Consider the following 13,153-nt stretch of genomic DNA (forward strand, 5'->3'; position numbering starts at 1 on the left):
GCAGGGGCCAGCTGGTGAGAAGGGGTTGGTGGGGCCACCACCATGGCTGTCTGTGGGTCAGGGTGACCAGTGTCCCCCCCGTCCAGCACCCAGGGCGGTGGGGAGCAGGGTGGGGAGGTCTGGTGGGTGCCCGTGGGACTGGCTTTCCCCATTTTGGAGCTTTTATGGATCCCAGGGGTATTTCCTGGGGTGGCACCAGTGTCAGCATCCACCAACTCCACCCGTCCCCACCCCACAGCCTTGCCCCATGGCTACATCCTGCCCTCAGCCCCATATCTTTGCCCCATGGCCATGTCCCTCCTCTGTGCCCACGTCCTTTCCCTGTCCCCATGTCCTTCCCTCGTCCCCTCTTTCCCCACGTCCAACTTCCTTGTCACATCCCACCCCCTTGCTGCCTCCCCCACTGCTCCCAGGGGCCCATCCCACCCCGCTGCCCCTCGCCGCTACCCCAAAATGTTACCTTATGTTAAAACACGCGTATTAAATTAAAAACAAAACAAAACAAAACAAAACTTCACATTCATATCACCCCCACACCCCACTCCTTCCCCACGGTCTCCTCGACCCGGTGGTGCTGTCACACCGCGTCCCCCGCTGGGATGCGGAGCCTGTTGTTATCAGCATCTATATCCCCGTCAAGCTGGAGGCAGCAAGCACGGGAGCCTTCGTCCTCCTCCTCCTCCTCCTCAGCGGGGACTCCGGGTGCTGAGGGCTCTGCGGTTCCCCCATTGAGGGGTACCTTCTCCCTGCGCTGGGACGGGGGGCTGTGGGGTGTGCTGCACCCCCGCACCTTGCTCCTGGCTTTGAGCTGGTCGTGGTAGGCGAGAAGGGCCAGGCAGGCGGCAGCGGCCAGCGTCACGGCCAGCAGCACGGTGACGGTGACAAACTGGGGCCAGTAAGACCGGGGGGAGCCAGGGTCTGAGGACCCCCAGGCCAACCCCTCCTCAGCCACCCCGTCTGGCTGGGGGGCTGCCCCACTGGGGTCCTGTAGCTGGTAATGAGCCACGGTCCAGGTGTAGCCGTTCTCGGTGGCCTGGCACTTGTAGGTGCCAGCTGTCCCCCGTTGCATGATGACCACCAGCGTGTGGTCAGGCAGCAGCGTCGTGTCCCCCCGGCCCCCCCGGCCCCCGGGCTTCTGCCAGCTGTAGGTGGCCAGGGCAGAGCGGTGGGGGCACGGCAGGCGGACCACGGCGTTAAGTGGGGGGCTGAGCCCTGTGGGGTGCGGAGGGGGAGAGCAGGGTGATGCAGTGCACTCCACGTGCCCCGTGTCCCCACCCCGCTGCACCCCCATACTCAACTCTCTATGGCAGGATCCTCCTGTGCCCCCCCAGCTCGGGGCATGGCCGCGCTCCTCCCACGGTGGCACACGGTGGCCGGGCTCCCCATCTCGATGTCCTGCAGCCACGTGCTCCTGCGGTCGGGAGAGCGGCATCAGCACCCCATCTCCTCTGGATATCCCCCTTCCCATCCTCATCCCGCTGCCCCTGGGGCTCACGTGTCCTGGGTGGGGGCAGCCCGGAGGGGCTGGCAGGAGCCCTCGAGGCTGTGCCAAGCGCAGTAGGGGTCCCGCGCCAGCACGCACTCGGCGCAGCTCCGGTGCAGGCTGCAGTTGGCCAACGGGACTTGGAGGATGCCACCGGAGTAGCCCACGTAGAGGATGCCCTGGGGAGGGAGAGGTGCAGGGCTGAACCTCTCCCTCACCCCTTCATGCCACGCTTGGGGTGGGCTCTTGGGTCACCCCCTACCTTCTCCTGGGCCAGCAGTAAGTTCTTCACCGGCTCCGGTGTCCCGAGGAGCTGGATGCTCTCCACAATGTGGGGACCCCCAGGCAGCTCCACCGCTTTGTGCAGGAAACCCTCCGCTGTGGGGGCACAGGGCACATCACTGGTGTTTTGAGGGGACCGAGGGGTAACCAGGTACCCTGTGTGTACCCCCACGTAAACCTACCCGTGGCCAGGAACATGACACGGTAGGTGGCCCCCGAGACGCCCTGAGTCTCATCCACCGCAATGCGCGTGTACGTGACGTCCGTCTTCACCAGCAGCGGCCGCCCCTGGGTGGGTGACACCTTCCCGTCCATGAGGAAATGGTCTTTCATGAAGGTGAGGGCCTTGTCAGAGGAGGGACCCATGGAGCACTGCAGGGAGAGAGGAGCCATGGGGAAACTGAGGCACGCTCGCCACACCACCACCATCTCACCCCAGTGCGAGCACACTGGGCAAACTGGAACAGACATCCCAGGAGGGTCTTGTCCCCCGGGGGTGGGCAGCACTCACGCTGCCGGGTCGGGGACTCATGTCCGGGCCACCATAGACCGTCCAGCGGGAGCTCTCCTTGTTCAGCTCCTTGTACTTGCCCTCGAAGACCTTTTCCAGAGCCTCCTGGCTGTAGGCACAGACGGCCGCACTGCCTGCCCTGCCCGCCTGCCTGCAGGGACAGCAAGGTGGGTGTGGGGACGATGTGGGTCCCTGGTGTACCCGCAGCACCCCTGGGTGCTGGGACTCACCACTGCGAGGTGAAGACGGCGTAGAAGTCGGCACCACCACCCTGGCGGGGCAGGGCGAAAGCGTGATGGATGACGTTGAAGGGGAAGTGGCCGGGTTGCGAACAGAGCAGCTGAGCCTTCAGGAACGTCGTCCACTTTTTCTGCAGCACCTTCTCCCCCCCGACATCGCTCTGCGGGAGCCGGGGGGATGCTCAGCCCTGGGGTGACAGGAGCTGGGTACCCCCATCGTTATCCTCTGTCATGGTCTTTGCACCCACCTTGCAGACACGGGCCACCCGCGGCACCAGGAGCCGCTCGAAGAAATCAAACTCGTCGGCCGTCTCCTCGAAGAAGAAGTAGACCTTGTCATCTCCAGGGATGCTGAAGGAGGCCACGAAGGCGGCGTCGGCTGTGGGGTACAGCCAGGGTGGGGGGGTGAGGAGCTGGAGCGAGGCGGTGCGGGGGGAGCTGCTGCAGAGACCCCTCAGCATGGGGAGAGTGAGGGGGGGCCACGGGAGGGTCCTCCCTGCTCACCCGAAAGCCAGCGGAGGAAGGCGTCTGTCTTGAGCAGGGTCCGGCTGCCCAGTGAGCGGGAGATGATGGGCTCGTTGCCCTGGAAGTTGTTCATGGTGCCGGCGTAGAGCTCGCCGTCTGCTTGAGGACGGGGTCGGGGTGAGCCACGGCAGGGGCACTCCCCCCCGCCCCCCTGTCACCCCCCCACTCCATCCCAGGGATGGGTGCCCACCCGTGGGGGCCACTGGCCTCATACTCACCCACCAGCAGGGCCGTGTAGGTGTGCTGGGGGTCAAAGGGGCACTGGCCCTTCCCGTCCAGGAAAGGTTGTCCTTTGCCGCTGGTCATCAGGGTGAAGTTCTCCAGGTGCTGGGGGAAAGGGGAGAAAAATCAGCCGACGGAGTTAAACCAAACCCCGAATCTGCAAGAAATGGCTGCGGACTCCCCTCTGGCTGCTCCCCACATGCTCAGCAAGTGGGGAAACTGAGGCAGAACAGGCTGCCCGGGGTCACCTGAGGGACCTGGGACCCCAAACCAGGGGTTTCCCACCTGCATCTGACCTGGCGCCGCGGGCTCCTTCGGTGCGTGAAACGCAGCGATGCGCCGCAGTGCTGGGGGGCACCCAGCACCCCACATCCCAGGGGACTTCCCGTGATGCAATTAACTCCAATCCCCCATCCCACTGGGCCAGTATTTTGTGGCTCCTCATGGCAGTGCCACAACACATCCGGAGAGTCCCCCTCGTCCCCTTCCTTGGCGGGGGGGGGACACACAGACACTCACAATGTAGGTGCACGCGGGGCTGAAGGCGTAGGTCCCGCAGACGTAGAGGTGGGTCTGGTTCAGGGCTACGAGGACCCGGATGAAGTTGAAGCACTCGGTCTGGGGGGGGGAAAGAGCAGAGGTGGGGGCTGAGCAGCTCTGTAAGACATCCCCCCCCCCCGAGCCCCCCGTAGTGCTGTCTCACCTCCTGGCTTTTCTTTTTAAAAGCACACTCAGAGGTTTTCTCGGCCGTGGGTCCCCATAGAATCTGTGGAGGGAAGGGAGAAGGTCCCCAGGTGCTGAGCCAGGCCATGACCTCCCAGCCCCAGTGGGGAAACTGAGGCAGGGTGGAGGGGGCCACCCCCCCGCCCCCCCCCCCGGCCTCCTCAAAAGTGACGGTGCTGCTCACCGAGGCTTTGGCATGGATGGTGCCCGGGGTGCCGACGGTGAGGGCCAGCACCCGGTCACGGGCCCCCACGTACAGCTCCTCCTCGCTCTCGTGCAGGAGGAAGATGTCGTAGTGGGACACGTTGTCTTGGCTGAAATGCGTCAGGGTCCGTCGGGGGTCCCCTGGCAGGAACAAAGGGGGGTGACGGGGGCCAAGGGACACCACACACACACGCACACACCTCCCCACACCCCCCCCAGCACTATCTCACCACCATCAGCCCCAGGCGGATACAGCAGCAGCAGCTGCCACTGTGGCTTGTGCCACCTCTCACATAGGAAATGGGGTGCGCTGCTTCCCCAACACGTTGTCATCTTCACTTCCCCCTCCAGGCCCCCACCCCCCACCCACTGCCATCCCCTCTGGGTCCTGCTGCAAGAGCTGGACACCCCCAGGCTGCAAAGCCTGTGCACCCCTCGTCCTCTGACACTGCTTTGCTGTCCTGTAAGAAGCAGAGTGCGTTTTTCCCTCTCACAGAACCCCAGACTCATCCGGGTTGGAAAAGCCCCTGAAGCTCCTCCAGCCCAACCACGACCCTCCCCCTGACCGTTCCCAACTCCCCCAGATCCCTCAGCGCTGGCTCAGCCCGACTCTTCAACCCCCCCAGGGATCCCGGGGACTCCCCCCTGCCCTGGGCAGCCCATTCCAACGCCCAACAGCCCCTTCTGCACAGAAATCCTTCCTCAGAGCCAGCCTGACCCTGCCCTGGGCAGCTTGAGGCCATTCCCTCGGGGCCTGGCGCTGGGGCCTTGGCTCCAGAGACTCACCCCCCCTCTCTGCCCCCTCCTGGCAGGGAGTTGCGGAGGGCCAGGAGGTCTCCCCTCAGCCTCCTCTTCTCCAGACTGAACCCCCCCAGTTCCCCCAGCCGCTCCCCAGCAGACCTGTGCCACAAGCTCTGCCAGTGATGCTCTGGGACCACAACCACAGGGCAACGGTCCCTTTGGGGGATGCATCACCCCAAGGTGCCTGAGGGGGGTTACAAGCCCCCCCAGTGCCCTCGAGCACAGCTGGGAGAGGAGAGGCTTCTCATTTGACCGTGTCAGTCACCAAAACAAGGAAAAATAAAGGTTTTGCAATTCTGGAGTGGCTGCATGGGGAAGGGGAAGTGGCAGCGTGGGCCTGGGGAGGACACAGCACTGTCATGGGGCACAGGACTCTCCTGCCTGCCCAAACGCCGCCGTCCCACGGCACCACCAAACCCCTTTCTCTACCACCTGCCGTTTGGCTGGGCACGCAGGCAGGATGCAGTGCCCTGTCGCCCCGAGGAGGCGGCTTTTTCTGCCATCCAGGGTGGTCCTGAGCAGATCCCCAGGTGCAAAACCACTCTGCTAGAGCTGGCACCCTGGGGCACACCCAGCTTCCACTCCCAGAGGTGTTTGGGTGCCAACCAGGCTCATTACACCTGTCCCCGCAGAGGCCCCGTAGCCCTTGGCATCGCCCGGCTGCCACCAGCACCCCCCCCCAGCCCCGGAGCTGCCTTCCCACAGTGCCAGCCCTGCACGGGGCTAACGGGAGGGTAACCAGAGGGGTAAAGAGAGGTGTAATGAGAGGGGTAAGCAGAGGGGTAAGCAGAGGGGTGATGAGAGGGGTAAGCAGAGGGGTAAGCAGAGGGGTGATGAGAGGGGTAACCAGAGGGGTAAGCAGAGGGGTAACCAGAGGGGTAAGCAGAGAGGTAAGCAGAGAGGTAAGCAGAGGGGTAACGAGAGGGGTAACGAGAGGGGTAAGCAGAGGGGTGATGAGAGGGGTAACCAGAGGGGTAACCAGAGGGGTGATGAGAGGGGTAACCAGAGGGGTAACCAGAGGGGTAACCAGAGAGGTAACAAGGCGAGGAGGCTGGGATGGCAGCAGCCCGTGGGTTCCTGACGCTGGCTGCTCAACCCTGGGGACTGCTGCTCTCCCGAAGCCGATGTCGTCCCCGCTCCCCAGCCCGGATTGTCCCCGTGCCCCCCCTTTGGGTCTCTCGGTGCCGTACTCACCGCTGGGGAAGGCGACGCGGGGCAGAGGCTCGGCGCAGAGCATGGCAGCCGGCATCACCACACCGCAGAGCAGGCGGAGGGCAGCTGTGGGCATGGCGGGGGGCGGCAGGGCTGCACCCCTCGAAGGTCCCAGCACCATCCCTGGGGCGAAGGGCAAGGGTTAGGGCAAACACTGCCAGGGCTACGTGTCACCGAGCGGAAACGAAAGCGGGGAAGCCAGTACCCGGCGTGGCGGCGGGGAGGGGGGAAGGAGATCCTGCGGCCCCAAGCTCGAGTATGGGCGAGCTTCCCGCTGTCACCGCGGCACAGGCAGAGACGTCCCCGCACCCTGCTGAGCCCCCTGCACCGGGACTCCCCCCCCCGCACAGGGGTGTCCAGCTGCTCCTGCCTTTGCCCCCGTAAAGCCCCACAGTGCCCGTCCCCCCACCAAGGATTCCTCCATGCAGCTCCATCAGTAGCTGGAGGGTCCATAAAATTAGGGGAGGGGAGACAGGACAACCCCCCCACCTCTTGCAGCTCTTTTTGCAGCTCTTGCCAGAAGCAGTAGGGAAAGAGCAACGTCTGGAGGACCGTGTGGTCCCCAGGACCCCTCACGGGTGGCCACCGTGTCCCCAGCGAGTGGCATTACCTCTCCGGCGGGTGAGGACGGAGCTGGCTCACCTCCACCCCTGGAGTATCGGCACCCGGCAGGCGCCTGGCCCCAGGGGTCTGTGGCCAGAAGCCCCCCACGGGCCCATGCCCAGCCGAGGTCCAGCCGCGCTGCCAGGCTCCCAGCCCAGCTCGTGGCGGGGCTCGCTGCAGCCCAGCCCAGCCCAGCGTGGCCCCGCCGGGGGACTGCGGGAACCAGAAAGTCCTGCTGGAAGAGGACGAGCCTCAGCAGGTTGGGGCAGCGGGTGCTTGCTCCCGCCTCGCCTGCGTGGCACCCCCGTGGGAGGCAGCGAAGCCTGGCGGAGAGAGCTGGGATGGGAGCCGGGGTGCTCTGCTCCTCCAACTGGGGTGCCCCGGGGCAGACGTGGGGGGAAATGGGGTGTCTGGATGCCTGGGTTCCCTTCCTGGCTTTGGGGGAATCTTTGGGGTGAGAGCAAAGCAACGTCATTTCTTCTGCTGAATGAGAGGATCGACAGCGGGTCTCAGCGGCGCTCCCCACAAACAGCCCCATGAGGCTGAGCATCGCCCCCACAAACAGACCCCTGGGGCCGAACATCGCCCCCACAAACAGCCTCATGCGGCCAAGCATTGCCCCCGCAAACAGCCCCCTGGGGCCGAGCATTGCCCCCACAAACAGCCCCATGAGGCTGAGCATCACCCCCACAAACAGCCCCCTGGGGCCGAGCATCACCCCCACAAACAGCCCCATGAAGCTGAGCATCACCCCCACAAACAGCCCCCTGGGGCCGAGCATCACCCCCACAAACAGCCCCATGAAGCTGAGCATCACCCCCACAAACAGCCCCCTGGGGCAGAGCATCACCCCCACAACCAGCCCGTGGCTGTCCCAGCAACCAGGCTCCATCCTCCACCCCAGGCTGCTCTGGGATGGCTGTGGGTGACAAACCCAACAAAGCCAAAGCCCTGGGGGTCCCCCCAACACCATAGCCACGTCTGAGGTACCCCAATATCTCCCTCCAGACAAGGCTGAGGATCTTCTTGCCCTGTCAGGGCCTCCTTACCTGCCTCCCCCAGTGCCACCATCCACCCGCTGGGACACCAAGCCCCGAGAGGGCAGAGCTGTCCCTGCCACCTTGCCTGGCAGGGACAGAAAGCTCCTTGTAAGCACAGAAAGTAGGTTACTCTGCCCCGGATTTCCCACTTGGCGAAGGGTTGGCTGAGAAACGGGGCTGCACGGAGGCTTGGACCGACCGCATTGTTCTGCCCTGGGCCAGAGCCACCGGGGCCAGCGGAGGGGGAGGAGGGATGGGAAAGGGAGTGGAGGCTCCTCGGTGAGGCTGAAGGCTCAAGGGGACCGTGACAGGGCTGGGAGAAGCCCCCAGAGCGTTCCCTCCACATGAGTCAGGGTGTGAAGCAAGAGCAGCCTCAAGGCTGCTCCAGCAGCACAGGCAGCCGAAGCTCCGTGAAAGCTCTGTCCCTCCTCCTCCTCTCTGCGGTCCCCTGGCCACAGTGGTGTTGGAACATGCTTGGGGTGGGGGGCATTGCACCCCCCTTGCATAGCATTTGGAAGCGAGTGTCACCAAGGGCCTCTCAAATTTGGGGTGGTTTTGTTTCCCCTGGTGCTGTCAGGTTCACCCTTGCTGTGGCTCCGTGGGACTTGGTCCCCTGTCCCACCCAGCCTCCAGGTTCCCTCCAAGCCAGGGAATATTACGCTGCCGCTAAACACACACCCTCCCTGCAAAGAGCAATTTAACCCCCCCCCGGGACGGTGCTCAGCGAGGGGAGACACGATGGTGCAGGGCAGACGCGAAGCTGGTGGCCACATCAGCGCTGAGCTGGCCACCAAGACATTCCTCAGGCCTCAGTTTCCACAGTAGCTGGGAACTGGGGTCCCCCCCGCAGCAGGGGGGAGTGTGGCCCTTCTCTGCTGCTTGACCCCAAACCCCTGCCCATGTTGCCCCCCCCCTCCAGGAGCATCCCCACGGCATGGGGAGTGCAGGGATGCTTCCGACACCCGGGCGGGACTCAGGGGCTGGGGCAGCCTGGCTCAGGCTTGGGGAGGCTCCTTCGCCCCCCCCCAGAGCCGGGGTGGGAGGGGGTGTGGGGGAGATGGAAAGCAAGAGGTGCGTGTGGGGATGCAGTAGGGGTAGGGGAAGCATCTTGGGGGTGCGGGGGGAGATAGGGGAGGGATTTGCGAGGTGGGGGACGCACAGGGCAGGATGCAAAGGGTGGTGACAGATGGGGGGTAGCGCAGGAAAGAGGCAGGAGGATGCGCAGGAGGGAACTGGGGGGTAGAGGAGATGGGGGGGGCGCAGAGGAGCTGTGGGAGGAAGAAGGGGGCTATGGGAGGGGGGCAAGGGCGAGGGGGCGGGGGGATGCAGCTGGGACCTCAGCCCCTTTGTCACTGCCTGGCAGCGTCAGAGCTGTCTGGGGGTCCCCAAAGCCCGTCCCCGCTATGGCGACTGCCCCCAGCCCCGGCCCTGCCTCTCGCCCCCGAGGGGGCAGCCCCAGCCCGGCCCCCGCCCGGTGCCCGCTCCCGCTCCCGGTGCCGGTGCGGTGGTACCGACCTGTGGCAGCACCCGCGCCCGGGCGGCCGGGGAGGCCTGGCGGGACCAGCATCCCTGCGGGGCCACCGGATCCTGCTCCCGTCGCCATGGCTACGGCTTACCTCGGCCGGCTCCGGCTGGCCTCCCCCCCCCAGCCCCCTCCCCTCCCTCCTCGCCCCCCGCAGCCACACACGGACAGACGGACCCGCGGCCCCTGCGCTCGTGCACGGGCACGGGGGGGCGCACAGCGGCGGGAACGCGGCCACGGGCACGCACGGACCCGCACACACGCGTGAGTGTGCACAGACACCCCCCCCCGTCCCCGCCGATGTGCACAGACACCCCTCAGCACCCACACGCACACACCGGCGCACCCACTGTCCCGGCCACCTCCTCTCCTGACACGTCCCTGTGCCCCCCGAACTACAGCGTGTCCCTTCACCCCAGCTTTGCCCCCCCTCTCTTTGCACCATGTCCCTGCACCCCCATCCCTGCACCCCAATAGCCACACTGCGTCCCTGAACCTCCACCTCTGCACCCCCACCCCTGCACCCCCATCCCTGCACCATCCCTGCACCCTAATAGTCACACTGCGTCCCTGCACCCCCATCCCTGCATCCCCATCCCTGCACCCGAATAGCCACACTGAGTCCCTGAACCCACATCCCTGCGCCCTCATCCCTGCACCCCCATATCCTCACCACATCCCTTCATCCTCATCTCTGCACCCCAACATCCTCACCACACCCTTGCACCCCCACCTCTGCACCCCCATCTTGGCATCCCCGAATCTGCACTGCGTTCATGCACCCCCATCTCTGCACCCCCCCCTATCCACACCTCATCCCTGCACCCCCACCCCTGCACCCCCATATCCACACCACATGCCTGCACCCCCATCATTTCACCTCCATCTCTGCACCCCCATATCCACACCTCATCCCTGCACCCCCACCCCTGCAGCCCCATCCCTGCACCCCCATAGCCACACTGCACCCCTTCCCCCCACCTCTTCATCCCCATCTCAGCCCCCCCTCGCTGCTCACCCATCCCAGATGAGCGGTGCTGGCTCTGGCTCCCTGCACTACCCGGCTTTGGGGGGTCCCAGGCGGGGGTTCGGGGTGCAGCCAGGGTCTGGTCCCAAGCCACACGTATCCCCCCACTGCCACGGCAGCCGCAGCCCCCAGTTTTGGTTAACAGCACTTCCCCTCCCCAAACTTCCCTTGCAGGGCAGTCTGGCCCAACTGTCGCCAGCAGATCCCACTTCTCCTTTGGAAACTGCCCTCCTTCCCCTTCCCGGCCGCGTGGGAGTGGGGCGCCCTGAGCCCCGAAACAGGATCCTCCACCATCGCTGATTCCTCCCTCTGCAACTGCCTTCCCTGCACGGCCTCAGGCAAGTCACTTAGTCCCCAGCCTGCAATTGCACAACCCTGCACCCCGGGAAGGTGCCAGCACAAGCTGCCAGAACCTGCACCCCCAAAAGCATCCAGGGGCCCCTTTCCACCTCACGGGTGCCCAGAACTGGGGAGAAGTCCCCCCCCTCAGCTGCTCCCCGCTTTCTGCTGCCCCGGTTCCCAAGGGGCTCAGGATGTTGGGAGCCTTTGCCGGGGAGTCGTAAGGAGCTTGTGACTGTGCCGAGGCTTAGCTGAGGCCTGTGGCAGGGAGGCAGAGCGGCACCGGCCCCCTCCCACCCCAAGGGTTGAGCTGTAGCCCCCCGCCCCTGCCTGGTCCCCCAGATGGTGCCCTGCGGGTGTCCCGCGATGTGCAGCACCTTGGGGTGCAACCTTGGGGGGGGGGATGGCAGCGAGCACAAGCTCATATCTTAAACCACCCTTGGGATTAACGGGGCAGCCTGACCTTAATCCCCCTGGGCACGCAGGGGCCTGGAGGGGGCCAGTGTGGGGCTCGCAGGGCCCCCAGCACCCGCTCAGCCATGTCCCGGCCTCATACACCTCGGTGGCTGCCAGACATCAGGGTCAGTCCTGGCTCTACCCAGAGTGTTCCGAAACTCCCTTGTCTTAGATTTTTTTCCCCAAAAAAACCCCAATGCTCCCCTACGTGTGTCCCCCCGGGTTTGTTTGCCGTGCCCAAACCCCGGTGCTCCCACCCAGCCACGTGGCCCAGGGTGCCTCCGCAGAGACCCCGACGCTCAGTGCACAAGTGAGCGAGGTGGGGTCATGGCCACCTGCTCTGGGCTCCCGTTTGCCTCCTGGGGGAGCCCGGAGCTGGGCTCAGCCCGGTGGCGCTGCAGAAGGAGCTGGAGAAGCCCGGCCCTGACTCGGTGCTTCAGCTGGAGCAGGGCTGGGGTTCTGCCGAAGGCGCTCGGGCCCCAGGGGCTGGGCGAGGTCCCTGTGGGCCATACACGCTCCCCATGGGCTGTGCAACGTCCCCATGGGAGTGTGCAAGGTCCCTATAGGGGTGCGCAAGGTCCCTATAGGGGTGTGCGAGGTCCCCATGAGCCATATACACTCCCCATGGACTGTGCAAGGTCCCCATAGGGGTGTGCAAGGTCCCTGTGGGCCATACAAGCTCCCTGTGGGCTGTGCAAGGTCCCTATAGGGGTGTGCGAGGTCCCCATGGGCTGTGCGAGGTCCCCATGGGCCATACAAGCTGCCTATGGGCTGTACAAGGTCCCCATAGGGGTGTGCAAGGTCCCTATAGGGGTGTGCAAGGTCCCTATAGGGGTGTGCGAGGTCCCTATGAGCCATATACACTCCCCATGGGGGTGTGCAAGGTCCCCATAGGGGTGTGCAAGGTCCCTGTGGGCCATACAAGCCCCCTTTGTGCTGTGCAAGGTCCCCACGGGGCCGTGCAGGCATCCCACAGGTCGGGTGAGCTTTGGGGGCACCGAAGGTGGCAAAGGGACTCGGAGCCACGCCGCCAGCTCAGCCCTTCCCGGTGTGACACAGCGCGGCCGTGCCCGGCGCCGTGGCGGGGCGTGGGGACAACCCGTGACATTTCCCTTTGCCTCCTGACCCCGTTTCTCCCCGCAGCAGGGCTGGGCGGGAGCGCGAGGCCCCAGCAGCGCGCCTGGCTTCCCCCCGCCATACCATAACCCGCTATGTTGGGCACAACCTCGTGAATTTTGGGGCCCGGCGGGGCAAGGCTCGGGGTGCGGCTGGGTTCCCCCCCTCGGGGCCGGACGCGGCGCAGGGGGGGGCCGTGGTGCTGCAGCTCCTTGGCATCCCCAGCTGTGGGGGGCATCCCCGAGCTGGCAGAGAGATGGGGGGGGCAAATGGGGTACAGGGAGGGGGTGACACTGGAGCTGGTGTGTCCCCTGCCACCTCGTGAGCACCCCCACTGGGACGTCTCCTCCTGGGAGGTGGCGTTGGGTACCTCGCTGGGTGCCCACAAACCAGCCCAAAGCTGGAAGGTGGAAGCGATGCCCCGGAGACCCCTCGGCACCCGCTGCCCTCGTAAGGCTCAGCCCTGCTTGCACCCATGGCCAGGGCGAGGGCACCCCATACGGCTGGGGGGACTCAAGCATCGAAGCACTGCGGGGGGGGGACACACACCCTCCCAGAATGGGCACCCCGGGCACCTACCTGGCTGTACCTGTGCCCCGGCCGCCCGCCCGCGCTCCCTCACATCGCGGCTCCCCAGCGTTGTGCCCGGTAAAGCCGATTACCCGCTGGCTTTGCGGCTCCCTCCTTCTCCCCGGCATCTCCTCCTGCCTCGCTCCAGTGCCTGGCACGGCCCCGGGGCCCGGCGCGGGGGGGACAAGGGGGGTCCCCTTGGTGGAGTGCCGGGGCCATCCCTGTTCTAGGAGCAAACCTGCACTCAGGGGCTCACTCAGGTTCTGCATCCCCTCAGT

The 13,153-nt window shown here is 65.6% G+C and overlaps 1 protein-coding gene across 4 annotated transcripts; it reads right to left on the bottom strand.

Annotated features, from left to right (window-relative positions):
* Positions 1-438: 438 nt before the first annotated feature.
* Positions 439-12,933, bottom strand: SEMA4A (semaphorin 4A). 4 transcript variants are annotated; one of them, XM_074929348.1, is made up of 15 exons: positions 12,885-12,933; positions 6,185-6,325; positions 4,170-4,330; positions 3,966-4,028; positions 3,782-3,880; positions 3,259-3,367; positions 3,020-3,136; positions 2,764-2,894; positions 2,507-2,676; positions 2,277-2,427; positions 1,948-2,137; positions 1,746-1,861; positions 1,496-1,662; positions 1,299-1,411; positions 439-1,212 (listed from the first exon to the last, which is right to left on the bottom strand). In XM_074929348.1, the coding sequence occupies exons 2-15, from the start codon at positions 6,321-6,323 to the stop codon at positions 578-580; spliced, it is 2,361 nt and encodes a 786-aa protein (XP_074785449.1). In that variant the 5' UTR covers positions 6,324-6,325; positions 12,885-12,933; the 3' UTR covers positions 439-577. The 4 variants fall into 4 exon arrangements, with proteins under 4 accessions (XP_074785449.1, XP_074785447.1, XP_074785448.1 ...); XM_074929346.1 differs by lacking the exon at positions 12,885-12,933 and adding an exon at positions 9,361-9,440; XM_074929347.1 differs by lacking the exon at positions 12,885-12,933 and adding an exon at positions 7,855-7,940.
* Positions 12,934-13,153: the final 220 nt, after the last annotated feature.

Source organism: Athene noctua, chromosome 29, assembly GCF_965140245.1.
Source record: "Athene noctua chromosome 29, bAthNoc1.hap1.1, whole genome shotgun sequence".
Lineage (NCBI taxonomy): Eukaryota > Metazoa > Chordata > Aves > Strigiformes > Strigidae > Athene > Athene noctua.